The sequence below is a fragment of the Drosophila sulfurigaster genome, chromosome 2L (assembly GCF_023558435.1).
Source record: "Drosophila sulfurigaster albostrigata strain 15112-1811.04 chromosome 2L, ASM2355843v2, whole genome shotgun sequence".
Classification (NCBI taxonomy): Eukaryota; Metazoa; Arthropoda; class Insecta; order Diptera; family Drosophilidae; genus Drosophila; species Drosophila sulfurigaster.
Genome location: NC_084881.1, coordinates 8,800,643 through 8,817,853, shown reverse-complemented (window position 1 = coordinate 8,817,853; position 17,211 = coordinate 8,800,643). Strand labels below are relative to the sequence as shown.

Sequence of the window (17,211 nt, the reverse complement as noted above, 5' to 3'; positions counted from 1 at the left end):
AATAAGGGACAACACAGTCACATCAGTTGAATCATATAACCTTCATCACTCACCTATTTCAATTTATATTATTTCATTCAAAATTGAACTATAGTACGTGCCTTCAGCAACCAATCGTAATGCGACTGCTCCACTATTAATATTAAAAATAAATCAATCATATTTACTGTAAATAGATTAACTTTAATAATTTGTATGGCTTGCTTTCATATCGTTTCGTTTTAATCTTTTTCTTTATATAGAACTATTTTCTTTTTCTATTTATTTCGAGCTGCAACTCGAGAAATGCTTAGCATTTGCATTTGTATATCGAAATATATAGACATGTAAACTATGCTAAACTATGCTAGATATATGGAGTATATATATAAGACTATAGATAATCTAACCTAGTAATAAGTTACATACATTTACTATGTAGTACATACTCGTAATACTCTTTTGCCGAAAATCATTTGTTCGGTTGTTTCGCATTCTTAGATTACAGCAACAATTGGATTCACATGGAATTCTCATTCTCCGACTCGAATCCAACCAATTGACTACTTAATACTAACTCTTATTTGTTTAGCTGCATTTTGCAACTCTTTGTCTTGGCCTTTCTCGATATTACACTATGTCCCCAAAATATTTCTGGTTCTCTTTTTACCCAAACCAAACGAATACAATCTATGAACACAGTGAGCTTTCTGTTACCCATTGACATCCCCCATTTAAAGAAAGGTTTCCGCTCCAGGTTGCCTTCCTTTTCGCCACCAGCTGCCCCAAAATCCTTGACCATTGTCTGGTCACGGTGGTGCATCATTAGGCGCTGGTGGCGGCTTATCCGGCTGCAGCTGAGCTGGTGGCGTCACCAGAAATCCACTAGAGACACCAGGCAGTGGCATGCCCAGAAATGCTGCTCCTCCAGCTGCGGCATTGGCCGAGTCGCCGTCTTCCATGATGACCGAACTATCTGCCGCAGAGGGAATTGTGGGCAAAAATCTCACACCCAATCGTGGAGGAGATGAATCCTCCTCCTCCTGCACAGCTTCCTGGCGCACCAAGCGCGGCTTGTTCAGTGTTTCGTGTTGCTGCTTCCCATTGTGAGCTGAAAGGACATAAATAAATATTCTGATTCAATGACTATTTCTTGTAAATTAATGACTTCGAAAAATACAAAAATATGCGTATATTCTAAATTATATTGTATAAAGTCAGCAGGTTGCAGATAACCAATACAAAATCAAATAATAATAAACACAAATTAATTTACACAATTCAAATAACCGAGAAGAATAATTATGTTAAACTATGTCAGAATTCTTCTTATATAATAATTAGTTCTTCACATCACTTGTGCCTAAGAAAATGAATACAAATTGTAAAGTTCAATTTACAATCGGATTATTGAATACTAAATATTACAAAATAATGCTAATTAGTTTAACTTTCCGTTTTTTAAAGTTAAAGATAAAAGAATTACAATCGCTTGCTTCTCTAATTTATTATGCTTGCAACGAATAACAGTTTTTGTAGCATAATGTTTATTTATATATATTGCTGCAATTTCAAATTAACAGACTTAATTTCGTTGAAATTTCAAGTAATACAAATTATATTGAAATTATGCTTACGACTTGCTTAGTCAAAAAAGTCAAAATAGGAATACATTTTATGAAATGTCGCAAAAAAATTTACATTAAAAAATATTTCGCATACAACATGGGTTATCGCATATTTTATGGTTAAATATTACGAAACCTTTACGTATTATAAATTAATAATAGTCTGCATTCGTTTCAAATTTAATGAGACAACTTTGTCATTAAAAAATGGATTTTGAAGAAAATTACGCATACGACATGGTTAATCGAATATACAACTTAATATGTAGAGTACTCGTATTAAAAATATTATTCTCACCTATAATCGAGGGCAGGGGAGTGCTGCTGCCGGCACTGGAGCGCGACAAGCGGAATGTGGAGGTGCTGGCCGTTGTGGCTGAGGCGGAGGAATCGTTTCGCGAACTGGACAGATTGGAGTCCTGGGACGTCTTTCTGGTGATCAGCCAGGCCGAGTGCCGTCGCCGACCGTGCGTATGTCCCTGACTGGGATCCATTAGCTTCAGCGGCATGCTGCAGTTCGACTGCGGTGCTGGCGTCGATGAGTTGGCGCCATGTCGCCAGCTGGAGCTGCGTGAGCTGCAGAAGTTCTCACTGGAAATGGAGCTGGCGCGATTCTTGCGCTGTTGTCGTAGCTCAGCGAATTGATATTGATACGGATTCGCCGCCGCTGCGGTGTAGGCACGTTGACGTCGCTGCTGCGGCTGACGGCGCTGCTTGCGTCTGCTACGCTGGCCGCAGCAGAGACGTTTGAGGCGTTGCCAGAGCGTTGGTGTCTGCTCCATCTTATGCCAATTGGGCATCTCGCTGGGCAGCATGCGCAGGCAGCGGCAACCGGGCGGATGAGCAACGGCTGCGGCTGGCAACAGAGGTGGCGGCAACTCGACGCCTCGCTTGCCACGTGCGGCACGCGCTGCCGTTGTGCCACCCACGCGTGTCTCCTCGAAGTGCTTGCAGAGTGTGACGCAATCCTTCTTGAACTGCTTGGTCATGATGGCATACAGAAACGGATTGCAGCAGCTGTTCAACGGCAGAACAAACACGGTGAATATCTTGGCCTGCTCCAGCGAAATCAACTGCAGTCCAAAGATGGCTGTAATCGAGAAGAAGGCAATAGGCGACCAGCAGAGAAAGTCCGTGAACACCAGCAAAGCCATACGCTTGGCAATCCTCGAGTCATTCGTGTTCCAGGCCTGACTGCCCCGAATGGCCCAATACATCTTGAGGTAACAGCCCATGAGTGTAAGAAAGGCGCAGCCATTGATGAACATCAGACTAATCACATATGTTAAACTCGCCGGTCCCGTTGTCGTCTCAAAGGGCAAGCAGACGGCAAACTTTCGATAGTCGGAGACACCCAAGAGTGGCAGCAAAGCCATCATCAGAGCAAAGATCCAGCCCACACTCATGATGTAGCCCGCCTGACGCAGCGAGAGGCGCTTGTTCAAGTGTATCGCATGGGTGATGGCATAGTTGCGCTCCAGCGTAATCACTGCCAGCGTGTAGACGGACAGCTCGGAGCTGAGTACTGCCAGAAAGCCAGCCAGCTGGCAGAGCAGCGACATCTGCCAGGGAATGGCGAACATGCGAAACTCACCCAAGGTGGCGGCATCGACAATGGCCAGAATGCCCAAATAGATGCCCATAAAGAAGTCAGCAGCAGCCAGATTGCAGACCAGAAATCGCGGCACATCCATCTTGGATCTCGAGCAGACGAGCACAAAGACCACCGTGCCATTGCCAAGCAGTGCGAGAAGGAAGACAACCCAAACTCCACAGCGCAGTGTCCACCAATCGAAGAGATCGGCACAAGGCAAAAAAGGGACCAGGCATGGGCAGACACTGCACCGATCCAGGCTGCAGATCATCCGCTGAGATGCCACTGAAGAGACCTGTGCCAAAGCCAAAGCCTGTGCCGGGTGCACTCACGTCATGACTCTCAAAGTAGTCTTCCATGTAACTGCTGGGCGACTGGCTGCCCGTTGGCAGTTGTTGCAGATCTTCGTTGAACTTGTAGTTGGTCATGTAGTTGGGTGAATCCCACAGCTCGTGTGAGCTGGCGCCCAGCTGCTTGCTCAGATTATCTGCATGAAAAATGAATAAATACGGAAGTGTATTAGAGACAATGAGGAAGGAAGGTTCTTGGAGTAATTTTTTTTCATTTATAAATCATGCTATTATTTTATTTAATTGCTGAATGCTGATCGCATTAGTAACGTATGAAATATTATTTATATAACGAACTTGTCTATAATGCAAAATGTGTTATAATATAAAAAAAAATGAGAGCTACTAGTAGACTAACTACAAAACTGCAAGATTATAATAATTGTTTTCTCACTAGATGGTTATCTAAGAGCTGTATCTGAAACATTGCAGGATAATTTTTTGTGTCGAAGTCTATTCCAAAATTCTCTCATCTACAATGAAGTATCTAGGACCAGTGTTGTAAGTGTCCTTACTATTCTGACTAAAACAGATTCTTTTAGATTAAAAGCGAACTTCCCTATTTTATTCAGATCTGAATCAAACAAATAATTCCTTGACATCTAAAATTTCATAGTTCATTAGGATTTATTCTTAAAGAATTTCAATTCTTCTGCAAGAATACATAGACACGATACCTTCGGAACATATCTTAGACTAATTATAAATCAAGATCTTTTAATGTATTTCTAAAAAAGTTTGCTAAATAAATAAACTTTAAAACTTCTAAAAAGTACTATGTGATTGATAGGATACGCACACATTTGTGGCCAGATGTTCATCATGGTGGTGTTCCAAAGAGTCATATCGAAATCTGCATCGGAGGGAAAGAGCACCGCCTCCTGCACCTGGGACGTCTTGCGCTGCGCCGACATGGCGACCAAAGGGAGGAAGGCACAGCAATGATAGGCATAGGAGAGAATCAATGTCTGAATTCGCGGAAAAGTTTCGGGCGGTGGGAATTCACGTAGTTTCGGATTGTTGAACGTCTTCAGATGGAGCAGAGCACTGAGGCCTGCCTCAGGCAGATGTGGAAAGATGTTGTTGCCCAAGTTGAGATCCTCCAGAGCTGTAAACACTGCAAAGGCGTCCTTATGTATAAAGGCAATCTCATTGCCCTCCAGATCACTGGTAAATAAAGCAAGCAGTTAATAATGGTTTTAGTAAATTTTGTTGGCCTTACAGCAATTGCAACTTGGGAATGCCCTGAAAGGCATCCTGTGGCAAGGACTTGATGCGATTGTAGGAAAGCAACAGATCGTGCAGTTGTTTCAGCCCGAAAAATGGTCGTCCTTGCAGTGATTCGATTTGATTACTCGATAAATCTCTAGTAAATATAAATTAAAAATTAATAAGTCGTTCCACACTATATAGAAATCATACTTACAACAGCCTTAAGTCTCTGCAGCTATTTAAATTTGGGATGCTTTTCAAGGAATTGGTTTTAAGTTCTCTAAATGAAATTCAAAAATGAATTAATTAGATATTAGTTTAATTTTATTTATTAAAGTAAACTCTAAAGACGCGACAGTAAAACTGAAACTGATCTAATATAAAAATTTGAATAATTAAATTTTTTAAAATTGATATACAAAAATAAAATACAAATTTATCCAATTAACGCTTTATAATTTAAATTTAAGTTTTATAGTTGGTATAAAATTAAGTTAAATGATGTTTGTATGATTTATAAAACAATTTAAAGCTTAGAATCTTTCTTAAACAATAAGGAATAATTAAAATAAAAAAGTTAATCAAAAAAGATGCATACAAAAGAAAAATATAAAAAATAGGTAATTTAATTGATGCTTACAAACTCTTCAGTCTTGGCGTTTGACGACACAGTTTTGCTGGCACATCCTGAATGCCAGCTCGGTCCAACTTGAGGATCTCCAAGGCATGACAGGCCTCCAGTTCCGGGAAGTTTCTCAGGGTGCGCACATCGGACAATATACTGCTCGATGAAATCGTTATAGTACATTATACAAATTCATATATTCAACTTACAGTTTTCTCAGCTTGGTCATGCCACGAAAGGCGCCGTTGGTGATGGTGGACAAAGGATTGGCTCTAAAGTCCAGGATCTGCATGCTTCTGGGTAGTTCCGTATCATTTATCCAGCGCAGGCGATTGCTGGTCATGGAGCTGTAGTACAATCAGGGTTAATATCTAAACATCTATGGCATATAAACATATATTTCTAAGTTGCACACTCTGTTCTCAAGTGCCACTCCGTGGCAGCTGCATTTGAGAGTCAAGTTGGCGAGGCACCAAGTCGAGGACATGTGACAACTGCCACGCATAAAATCAGTGTATATTTTTGGGCTAACATTTTGTTATCGTCTTTTGGTTTTTCTTGGCCAACATTCAGGAAATGCTCAAGGCAATGGAGAAGTTTGAAGGGCCAAGAGTGAACTCTTTAAGGTAACAAAAACTTAACTTTTACTATACTCGTACATTAGTTCATTTTAAGATATTGTTGCAACCATCTTAATCTCTCAATTAACAATGTATTTAAGTGGTGTCTTTAATTTTGCTTAATTTGTGCAAACTTCTGCGAAATCTCTGTATTTATCGGTTTAATTTGTTGCTTCGACTCTGTCTGTTTATTTTCCTTTGGTTGCCCTCGAAGAAACAGTTAACTTTGTTGGCAATCAACAAACTGCCAACTGCGAGCATTACAAAATGTTTTTAATCCTTTTAAATTTGTTTTTCTAGCAGCGGGAAAAACCACATCACAACGAAAAAAAAGTGCAAGTCTCTTCTCAACAACAGCAGAGCAAAAGTAGCGAATTTATTTACTAGTTTAATTCCCCAATCATGGGATATGCAATGGCTCGGCTGGATGGTGAGTGCAACGCAGCGTGGCTTTTATCGCAACATTTAACATGCTCATAATTATCCTGTTTACCAGAAATTGAATTTCCTTGGGGAGACATTTGAGAAACGTTGCAAGGCAAAAAACTTGCAACGATGTCAACGATTCCAATGACAGTCGCCAGTTGCCGCAGCTGCCACTCGCAGGAAGTGCGTGGCAAAAACAAAATGTAGCCACGACTACTTAGATTTCAAATATTACTGGCGAACAAACGAATTTTTTATACTCTAAATATTAAATCAAAAATGTATTTTGATATTTTAACAAATATTTAAAGAATAGTGTTACTACTATAAATTATTGTTATTAAATAACATTTTGTTGCTTTTGGCTTTTCTATATTTGATTCAGCAAAACTATGAAATTGAAATTGATTCAGGAAAACTATGAAACTGAAGTGGATTCTGTAATAAGAAGACTGCGAGTGATTTTATGAATTTTTTCTATGTAATTTTCAATTGAGCAAAACTATGAACTTGAAATTGAATCTTTATTGAAAAGACTGCGATTGATCTAACGTATTCCACATCAGAAAGCAAGCTCGCAAGACATTGTGAACTTTTTTAATCCTTGCACACGGAGACATTGTTGTGCTAACGACACAAAGTGAGTGACAAAGCAACTGTATCCAAGCAAGTAGAAGAAAAAGAGTTGCAACTGCAATGGCTGCAGGATGTGGAACTAGTCAAAGGCAACTGCAATCACACCGGATGGAAGGGGGGGACTTAGCAGAGAGAAAGAGAGCGTCGCGGGGTTCGTCGTAAATTCACAAAGTAATGATGCGTTATGATTTTTGGTTTCCGCTTGTTTGCCGCCTGACAAAGTAGCAAATGTTGTGCTGCCAGCTAAAGTGAAAACGATATTTTCTTCCCCCTTCTCTTGACTTCTCCTGGCCACCACCCCGACCCCCTCGTTGAGGTCATTGTGTGCTGCTAATCTTTGAGCAACACCTGTGCAATGAATACTTACAGCTCTTGCAGTTGTGTCAATTTGCTGAGTCCCTCTGGCAAGCTGCTTATCAAATTATCATCCAATTCCCTGCAAAGAAAACAAATATACAAAAATATATTCAATATATTATTGAAGCACATTTCAAAATTCGCTTATAAATATTGCGATTTTTTATACTCGCTTCGGTTTCGCTTCTGTGCACTGCATGAACAACTCAAAGAGCGTATTTGCATGTGTCTCACATTGCGGTTATTTCGAGGGTCAGTCCGTACGTGTTCGCACGTAGCCGGGGTACAGAATTCTGATTGGATCTGATTCTGGGACACCAACTGTGTGTGCCATGCAAATTTATGTATGAAAATAAAGTTTAGTTTCCCACAAAGTGCATTGATTTCAATTATACGTGAGGGTGTTCGATAAAAGCAAAATACGTTCGAAGCCATTTCAGTCAAGTGGTCAACTTATTAAATCTGAATATCTTAGGTGATTATTTTAAATTCCTTTTAATAATAACCTTACATTTGTTTTATCGTATTTGCTTTTGTGCTTATTGAATTTATTCAGTACCTTCTAGTTTCCAAATTATGATTTTGTTATTTTAGTTAAATAACATATTTATTCATTAATTTGTATTATACATGTTTAGTTATCATGTTTGCTATCTATTTTATTATTTGTTCATTTATTAAAATAAAACGTTAGTTTCCGATAGAGTTAAAATTAATTTAAATTCTACCTAAAAGTCATTTACAAAGAAAAACACGTTAATACATACCATTTCTGGTATAGTTTGATCTCTATTGTAACATATATTTTGAGTTTAGTATATATGGTATATTTTGTATGTAATGGTAAATCTTGTACTATAGGTATATTTTAAATATGATATGGTAATATTTCTATACCAAATATAGCCTTTGGGATATTTAATTTTTTAGTATATTAATATACTTTATATTGTTGGTATATTTCGTACACTATGGTATATGATTGCTATACCAAATATAGCCTTTGACATATTTTTTTTGGTATATTTGTAGAATATATTTGTAATGAAAATGGATAGTGTGCATCTGAAAGTCGAGAACTCTCGACTGTAGCTTTTTACTTGTTGATTTTGGGTTTATTCATTTTATGTAAAACTTATTAATTTCGAAATTATTTAATTTGAAATTAGATTTTGTTTATTTGAAGTGAACTTATTTAATAACAACATTCAAAACTCTACTTTTTCAATCGTACCAATTATATTTTTGTGAGCCCTTCCGATACCTTTAAATAAATATATAAATATTCTTTAATTTCAATAATCGAAATTAATCAATTGATATCCATATAAACCCTTAAAAGAATTTTATGTTTACGCTGTCTATCCCTGAGCGTGTCCATTTCCCTTTTCAGCAATGTGCGTGCCTGGCATAAAACAAAACTTTCCTAACTTTCACTTGGAGAACACATAACAGACACGCCACACTAGCGCGGGGGGGAAGATTGGAGGACGGTGGATACTCATAAATCTTCAGCGAATGCATACGGTAAATTTCTTTATACTTTTCAACACAGATTTACGCGTTGCACGGCGAAAGTTTTTCACTTTCACTTGATGCATACTTCGTCTTCAGAGGTTGCATGCGTTTGCTTATCCCCTGGTATCTTGAGGTTTGTCTGTTTAGTTTGACTAACGCGTCAGTCAGCCACAACATAAATTTGCATATTTGTCATCGTCTACAGCCCTCGTTGCATCTGAAGTTAAGCGAATTTTATGCGCACCCCCCAAAGTATGCAACGCAAAAACCAAAAATTTGCGGTAAACAGCGACAGCGACGGCGACGGCGGCAGCGATGTCAGCAGCGGCGTCACAACGACGACAATTTAAGCTGTCGCAAAGTAAAGTTAAAAAAAAAAAAATACAACAAGTTTTCTCCGCTTTGTTGCAAAATTGAAATTTATTCGAGCTATGCCCCGAAAAAAGAAAAACGAATGGAAAAGAAACGGATAAACACCATTTCCACTTGCACTTCAACTTCTGCTTGTGTTTACTCCCTTGAGGAAGATTCGAGTATTAAAAGTTTCAAAAGAAGTTTGCGGTGCAGCGGCACATTCAATATATACTCTATAAAATAACGATGATTTGCGGATGGATATTCTTATTTTTAAAACAAAATATTTGTTTTGAAAAACAAACAAATATAATGTTCATACGAATTGAAATTTCTAAATATTTTAATTTGCAAACTTTGACTTCAAACAAATTGTTTGTAATTATTGGAACAGTGAAGCCAAATGATAAAATGATCTTTCAATTCCTTATTATTTCTGCGTTTTTAAAATAGGGAAATAAGTAGCCTTTTCTCTTAGTATATGCCATAGGTTTGTTTTGTTTTAATAACACATCTTAGAGCATTCAAGAGTCATTGAATTCAATTTCTCTTTGATATCAATTGCATTTTGTAGGTCGCGCCGTGGGTCGTCTGTCCTGCTCTCTACCATCCTGTCGTGTCCTGTCAAGTCATGTGTGTATATATGTGTGTATGGGCAAGTGTGTGAAGTTCTTAAAGTATTTGTTATTGCTTTAGTTACTTACAGAACTTTTAAAGCCGTTAAATTCTTAAGAGCGCCCGCAGAGATTTTCATGATTTGATTTCGCTTCAGTAAACTGCAAACAAAAAGACAAAAAATACAAGTAAGAGTAATTTCGCATAATATTAACTACTAAACAGAGTCCATCTTTATAGATGGACTATCACTTACAGCACGATCAAGTTTGGCATCCTTGGAAAATCGTCATCGTTTATTATTGTCAACAAATTGCTGCCCAAATTGCTGTTGGTTCCGAAATTGTTAATGAGGTCGCATTACGAACGAAAGTGGAGAGAAGAAAAATTATGAGTAATTGCACAATTTAATGGCCAAAATCTTTAGATCTGTAATACGTTTTATTTTTTTTATAGAGTAGATGAGAAAGTACAAATTCCTGAATTATGGATAAAAATTGTAAATGAGTTTGTTGAACGAGTTCAAAGTACGTTAAAAACATGCGCATTAAATTAATGTTGAATTATCATATCAAAACTATTAGGAAGTCATAGTTAGTATTCTTGAGCAAGTGCTTATAGTAAACTGTGCGTATACTTATTTTCATGTTCGAATAGAGAAAATAAAGATTGTTTAAAATATTGCTCAAAATTATTATAAGTATTTGCTACTTCATTTAATAATTTAAATTAATATTAATTTGATGACTGCTTTTAAGTTAATCAATATTAAACAACGCATAAAAAACCAATATATTGTATTAATTATAATTAAATGCATTTCGCAGCGATTTTCATGTCACAAAATAGTTCATTCAATTGGGCAAAAAATAAAATCCAGCTTTAATATAATGTTAGAGAGAGTGAAAAGTATTAAAAATATTGGCAAGTGTTAAATGTAGTTTAATGAATTAGAAGAAGTACTTCAATCAATCGTAAATTATTATATGATATGTATTAAGAATAACATGATTTATGCTTTATCAGTTAATAAATCCTAGAGAATTCATTAGGAAAGCAACACATCATTATGATAATAATAATTAATTGTATTCCGCTGCAGTTCTTAGTGTTACAAAAAGTTGAATTTAATTGTTCAGAAAATAAAATGGAAGTTACATTTATCTTAGAATAAAAGTGAGTGAAAAATGCTGAAAATATTATACAAAATGAAATTTTATTTAAAGAATTAGAATTACTTTTGGTTTCAGTTATCAGTAAATTGCAATTAAATTTTTATTTTACTTAAAACGATGAATGTTTACTCAGTTAATAAATACTAAAGAACTGTTGAGAAAAGCAACACATCATATTAATGATAATTAATTGCATTCCGCAGCAGTTCTCACATTACAAATTTGTTCAATTGAGCAGAAAATGAAATGCAGGTTAAATTAAATTCCACCATACGATTTAAAGCAATTGTCAACCCCTTGTCATTGCATTAAATATTATACATTTCACATGATTCATTAAGCGCATGCATTTCGATTAGACCCCAAAAACATTTGTAACCAAACCGCACATAAAATACACATTTCAACACTGAAGTCAAATTTGCTAATTACACATGGAAAATTATGCAGCAAATAAGGATTTGTATAGTTAACAACCAAAATGGAAGAATACGTAATATGCATAATTAGAGGGCAATAAATTTTCATAACAAAGCATTGCCAATTTGTCTGTGGATTATTTTGGAATAGTTCTTTAAGCATGCAAAATGCTAGAAATATAGAAATGATAAAAGGAAAAAACTCTCACAGTGCTTCGAGTGTTCTAAGTCCGGCCAGAGCGTTTGTTGGAATGCGATAGAAGAGGTTCCCCTCAAGGCGCAAGGAGCGCAGTTTCAGCAGGTTGCCCAAACAATTGCCATCCAAACTGACCAAGGCGTTGCCGTTCAATTGACTGAGTTCCGTCAGGGTTTTCCCCCATTTTACAATTGGGGTCGAGTGTTGTGTGAGTGAGTAAGGGTGTGTGTGTGTGTATTTTTTGTTCATATTTTTTTAAACGATTTGCAATTTGAAATGAGTAAAAGAAAAAAGAGAAAAAGGGAAAGCGAAAAGTATGAGCAAAATAGCGTGTAATTGCTGGCAAGTGCTTGCAAGTCCTCTTAAGTTTGCTTGTGCTGGTGCGTGTGCGAATATGTGTGTGTGTGGGTGTGTGTGTGAGAGTGTGGGAGTGTTGGGTGTTGATGTGTGTGAAGCCAACAAACTAAATGGCAGCAAGCGTACTAATTGATCCTGCAGGCGTCTGTTTCGACTTCGGGCGCATCCTTCGCTGTTTCATACGCTTAAAAGCAAACATTAAAACACACTCACGCACACACAAACACACAGACAGACAGACAGACACACACACATACACACACACTTACAGATACGTTTGGCAGTTCGACTTGTGTTGCATACTCACAGGCTGACAAGCTGGCCGAGTCCTTGAAATGAATGCGGAGCCAACGATTTAAGGCCGCAGTTTTGCAAACTTAAACGTTTCAATTTGGCGAGTCCATAAAACGTGTAGGGATCCATATTAATGATGCTATTGTCGGACAAAGTTCTGCAAATAAAAACCTTCCCTTGGTCAACAGTTGCGCGCAAGAAGTCGAAGTCGAAAGTCTTTAGACGCTAAGCTAAAGTGCAGGAAATTGCAAGGATAACAGCCTGAGTAATTAATCCTGCAAAGTCGCTGAAATATACAACGTAATCAAGTAATTTATATTACCCCAACTGCTGCTGTTGCCGTTGCCGTTGCAGCAATCCTGACTATCCCCCCGACTCTATCCTCATTCCCATCCTCATCAGCTACAGCTGACTGACCACTGTGATTTCATTTTTTTCGCTTTCGTTTTTTTTTTTTTTGGGTTAGGGGTGTGGCTGGGAGGTTGCTGTGAAATTGAATAATGAGTCGCAGCGCTCATGACAGGCAACAATGAAAGTTTTTTTCTTTCTTTTTTTCTGTTTTTTTGCATGTTGTTGTCGCCTTTGTTTTGCTTTTGTTTCGCTTTTCACATAACTTTGTGTGTTTTCAACAATCACTAGATGCTTAGTATACAGATTAAAAACGGAAAAGGAAGGGGATGAGGCTTTGTGGCATGTAAAAACATTACGTGAATTGGGTAGCTTAAACAATACTCGGCCAGAGCTGGGAAGCTAAATAGCAGAAGCTTAATATAACAACCCTGCTCATTAATTATACGGATTTAACAGCTTCGAGTCAGCTCTTCGAGGTGGAAAACTATTAAGATTTATAATAGCCAAGTTTAGGTTTTAAATATTATTTATACTAACAGTTTAATTTTCATTTAATTTATATTATTGTGAAATATAAAGATACCAAAGTCTATATTCTTATTCTTAATATTAACGCATACTTACAGCTCTTCTAAATGTGGCACCATGAAAAATGAATTGGCCTCCAGCCTGGTGATGTTATTGTTGCCCAAGTCACTGTCACAAAGAAAATAATAAAGAGGAAAATAGGCTTAATAAAATTAATAAGTTTATCGGCTCTCACTCAATGTCATCTATCAATTTCAATAAGCTTCTTACAACTGAAATAAAATATATCAACAGACTCTTGAATACAAAATGAATCCTAAATGTTGCCAAACATGGCTAAACTTTTCTGTAAGCCATCAATCAAAAACGTAAATGGCATCAACGTACATACAAAAAAAAAAGAAATATTGAACTTGCCCTAAAGCGAAGAAAATGGCAAAAAAATGAAGATGAACAGCGCGGCCCAAACAATTGGAATTGAAAACTTTGAATAATGCAGCACATATTTTGCAGCTGTTTGATAGCTGATGACTTGTCTCTGGGCGATGCGTTAATTAATAAATAATTTTTTTTTATTTATTTATGGCCAACTCGCTTTGGCCATTAATCAATGGGCAAGTTTGGCGCTGCTTGGCCACCAAAATGGGGGCTAACTCCTTTGAGAGGTCTGCGGCGGCAAGAAAACGTGACTTACATACACAAGAAAACTCCAAGCGACGCGACGGCGAACGACGATTGTGAAACTCCGCACAACGTGGCGTATGTGTAATTAGATTAAACCGCATGCCAAAACAGAACCGAAAACAGATTCGAAACACTGCGAAATTGACTTGTAATTATACGAATGGGGAAAAACGAGGAATTCACGCAACAAACTGCTCAATTTTATCATCTGATAATCGCTTAATAATGCAAACGTTTAATCATTTAATATTGCCAATGGATGCGAATGATTATGAACGCATGGGAATGTGTTCCACATTGTTTCCTTGAGTTCAATCAAAGTGAGGGGTAAATAGCTGTCAGAAATCATGATTAGATTCATTGACTTGGAAAAGGTAGAATTCATTTAATAATTGGTAACAAAGTTTTGTTTTGCTAATGTACGTATGTACTAATGTAATATTCATTAAAACACAATTTAAATATGTTGTTCTAATTATAATATATAAAAGATCTATGTAAGTTGTTTATGCATTACACATATTTGCCTTATGAGTCAAAAGTTGTCAAGATTGATTGATTTTGAATCTGTCTTTCTCACTCTCAAAAATTCAAAACAGTCCTATAAATTAATGAATATCGTCAAGAATAAAAGGTCTAATAATACATTTGTAAGAACCTATTTTAAAAATTCATTTTTTTTTTTAAATCAATGGTAATTTTATTTATGAGTTGGATTTATTAACCCACTAATGAAATTTAATAAAAAAATTTATAAATCATAACATATTTCATTTGGTTGCAATTAAACTTACATTGAGCCAAAAGTGAAAAGTCATATTTTTAGTATAAATTCCATTGAGCTCCCTTTTATTGCAACATTTCTTTTATCTTTTAGAAAAAGGGTAAGGAGCATTATTACGTACGTAACGACCTAAATATAGTAAATATCCAAAATAGGTAAATATATCTAAAAATCTATAGAGATGATATGATATAAATATGTTACTTCTATCTACCCTACATAAGTTGGGATAAATTGTTGCTGTTATAGGATTTAAACAGATTACTATAATTATATTGCTTTAGTATGAAATATATAAGAAATGCATTATACATATTTGCCTAAAGGAACTACCTTAAAAAGCGAAAAATCATCTTTGTCGAACGTTGTTAAAATTTATGGATTATGGCTACTTAGTTAATATACTTTCTCTAAAACATGTTTATATTAACATATTAGTTCTATTATTTCACAGTTAAAATTTCTTGGTAATATTATTACACTTTTTGAAAAATGTGTAAGTAAATATAGAAAAAATTACTACATTAATTGTTTAATTCGAATTTTAGCTAAAAGTCAAAATTCATTATTTACTTTAATTTCTTTTATCTAAGGCTTATTTTATATCTTTTAATATTTAGAACTTTTACAGTTCTATGCGTCCAGCATATGTAGGTTTTTTTATAATCTTCAGAGTGAATATGATATGAATACTACGGTTTAATGATTTGGCTACCTAACTAATGAAAGATTAAAAGCTATTGCAAGCAACTAAAAATTATTGCCAGCAACTTTGGTTGCGATTAAATCTTCTTAAAAGTAATTTTATAGAAATAAACACGTTTTTAATTATATATAGATTTCTTACTTGTGTTAATTTCCCCAAGCTTTAAAATGTTTACTAGAATATAGGCCAAATATTATGCACGTGGAAATGAAAAATTCCGAACTAAAATGAGGTTGCTCACTAACTTATTTTTACCCTAGGGGCAAACCAAGTCTCGATGAATGCGAGGGGAAACTTGAAGTGTAAATATGAATATTCAAAGGGTACTCACAGCTGCAACACCTCGCTGGGTAAGTTGACTGGGACAGCGAGAATTCCTATGCTGCGACAGCTCAATTTGAGATTCTCCAAGCTGCCGGTGCAATGGCAATGCTTCTGCAGCCACAGCTCGCAGACGCTGTGCAGGTTGCGTTGTGCTGAACTCTTGCTGCCATTGCCGCTGACGTTGCTGTCGACGTCGGCGTCGCCGTCGCCAGCTGAGAGTGTGACTGTCTCGATGGCACGCTGAGCGCCGTGATACTCCTGCAGTGACTTCTCGTAAAGAATTTGCGCCTCTCGCTCTGGATCCGATGAGGGCAGCATTACGTTCTCCCTTATGCCAATGGGCGTGGCTGTGGGCGTGCTTGACACAATATTGACACTAATTTCGCTAAGTTGTTGCTTTGCCGTGCTTCGATATTCTTTGGTTTCATTGTGAGCAGCATTCTGAGTGCTGGACGACGTCGCATTTAACGACGTCGCCATCGACGTCGACATTGCTGTGGCGAGCACGGACAGCAATGCTGAGAGCAGCAGCAATTGTAACCCGATCGCTGTTGTTGCTGTTGCTGCTGCTTTGCCGGCGTCGCTGCGCAGTTGGCGGCGGCGCCGGCAATGCGCTGCCATCGTCTCTGTTCTCCACTCAGTCACACTCGCTGTCGCTGTCGCAGTCGCAGTCTCTGCCGCTGTTGCTGTTGCCGTTGCTGTCGCTGTCGCTGCTGCAGCAGTTGCTGATTGATGCTGTCAAGCATTTGTCATTTGATGACAGTTTTGTGCGCAATTCGTTTCTCGCTCATGATTTTCTGCTCTCGTTGTTGTTGTTGCCGCAGCCGCCCGTTGTATTATTATTGTGGTTGTCGTTGTTGTTGTTTCTTTGCACGATTGCCGCTGTGTCGCCGCCGCCGTTAGTTCGCTCACTTTTTGTGTGTTGTCTTTGCTTTGTATTTGTATCTGTATTTTATTTTATTTCATTTGATTTACATTCACTTTCTGCTTCAGTTGCATTTCATTGTGTTTGCAATTTGTTGGTTTTGCAGCTTCGTTTTGGCGTCGATTCACTTTGTTATCGCGCATGAAGTTTGTTTAAGGTTTCAAAGTTTACTTTTCAAAAGTTCTCAGTTTATCTGTGATTGATGCTGTCTGTCAGTTGGCGCAACGAAATGATTGAAATGTCTGTCATTAGTTGCGTATACGCAATAAATGCAGTCGGTTACTTACTGCAGCATTAACTTTGCTACTCTGTGCATTTTAAGTAGGTAAATAAATGCTACGTTTACTTAACCAAGTTATGAAAGACTACCTAATAAAACTATTGTATAAATGACGGTGCCGAAAGCGAGTCTAAGAATGAATATTCTTAGCAATTTTATTAACATCCCGATTACCAGCCGTTTTTTCACTTAACTGTAACAAAGTTTTTAATTTGGAGGCATATATTCATTCATTCATTTTCAGCGAAACTCTATAAACAAAATTTAAATTCAG

The 17,211-nt window shown here is 37.0% G+C and overlaps 2 protein-coding genes across 2 annotated transcripts in view; one reads left to right on the top strand and one right to left on the bottom strand.

The window, feature by feature from the left end:
- Positions 1 to 148: 148 nt before the first annotated feature.
- LOC133835112 (leucine-rich repeat-containing G-protein coupled receptor 5) lies at positions 149 to 16,884 on the bottom strand. Its single transcript, XM_062265001.1, is given in 15 exon segments — positions 149 to 1,090; positions 1,906 to 3,427; positions 3,429 to 3,688; positions 4,351 to 4,718; positions 4,774 to 4,917; positions 4,978 to 5,043; positions 5,404 to 5,544; positions 5,598 to 5,735; positions 7,438 to 7,506; positions 10,004 to 10,075; positions 10,171 to 10,242; positions 11,718 to 11,861; positions 12,369 to 12,512; positions 13,331 to 13,402; positions 15,740 to 16,884. Coding segments are annotated over 15 exon segments (4,128 nt in total). The 5' UTR covers positions 16,354 to 16,884; the 3' UTR covers positions 149 to 788.
- The window catches only part of LOC133835126 (cell death abnormality protein 1), a 138,893-nt gene continuing 134,241 nt past the window's right edge, over positions 12,560 to 17,211 (top strand). Inside the window, exon 1 of the mRNA XM_062265016.1 lies at positions 12,560 to 12,569. The gene's annotated coding sequence lies outside the window, so the exon portion shown is untranslated. The remainder of the gene's footprint in view (positions 12,570 to 17,211) is intronic.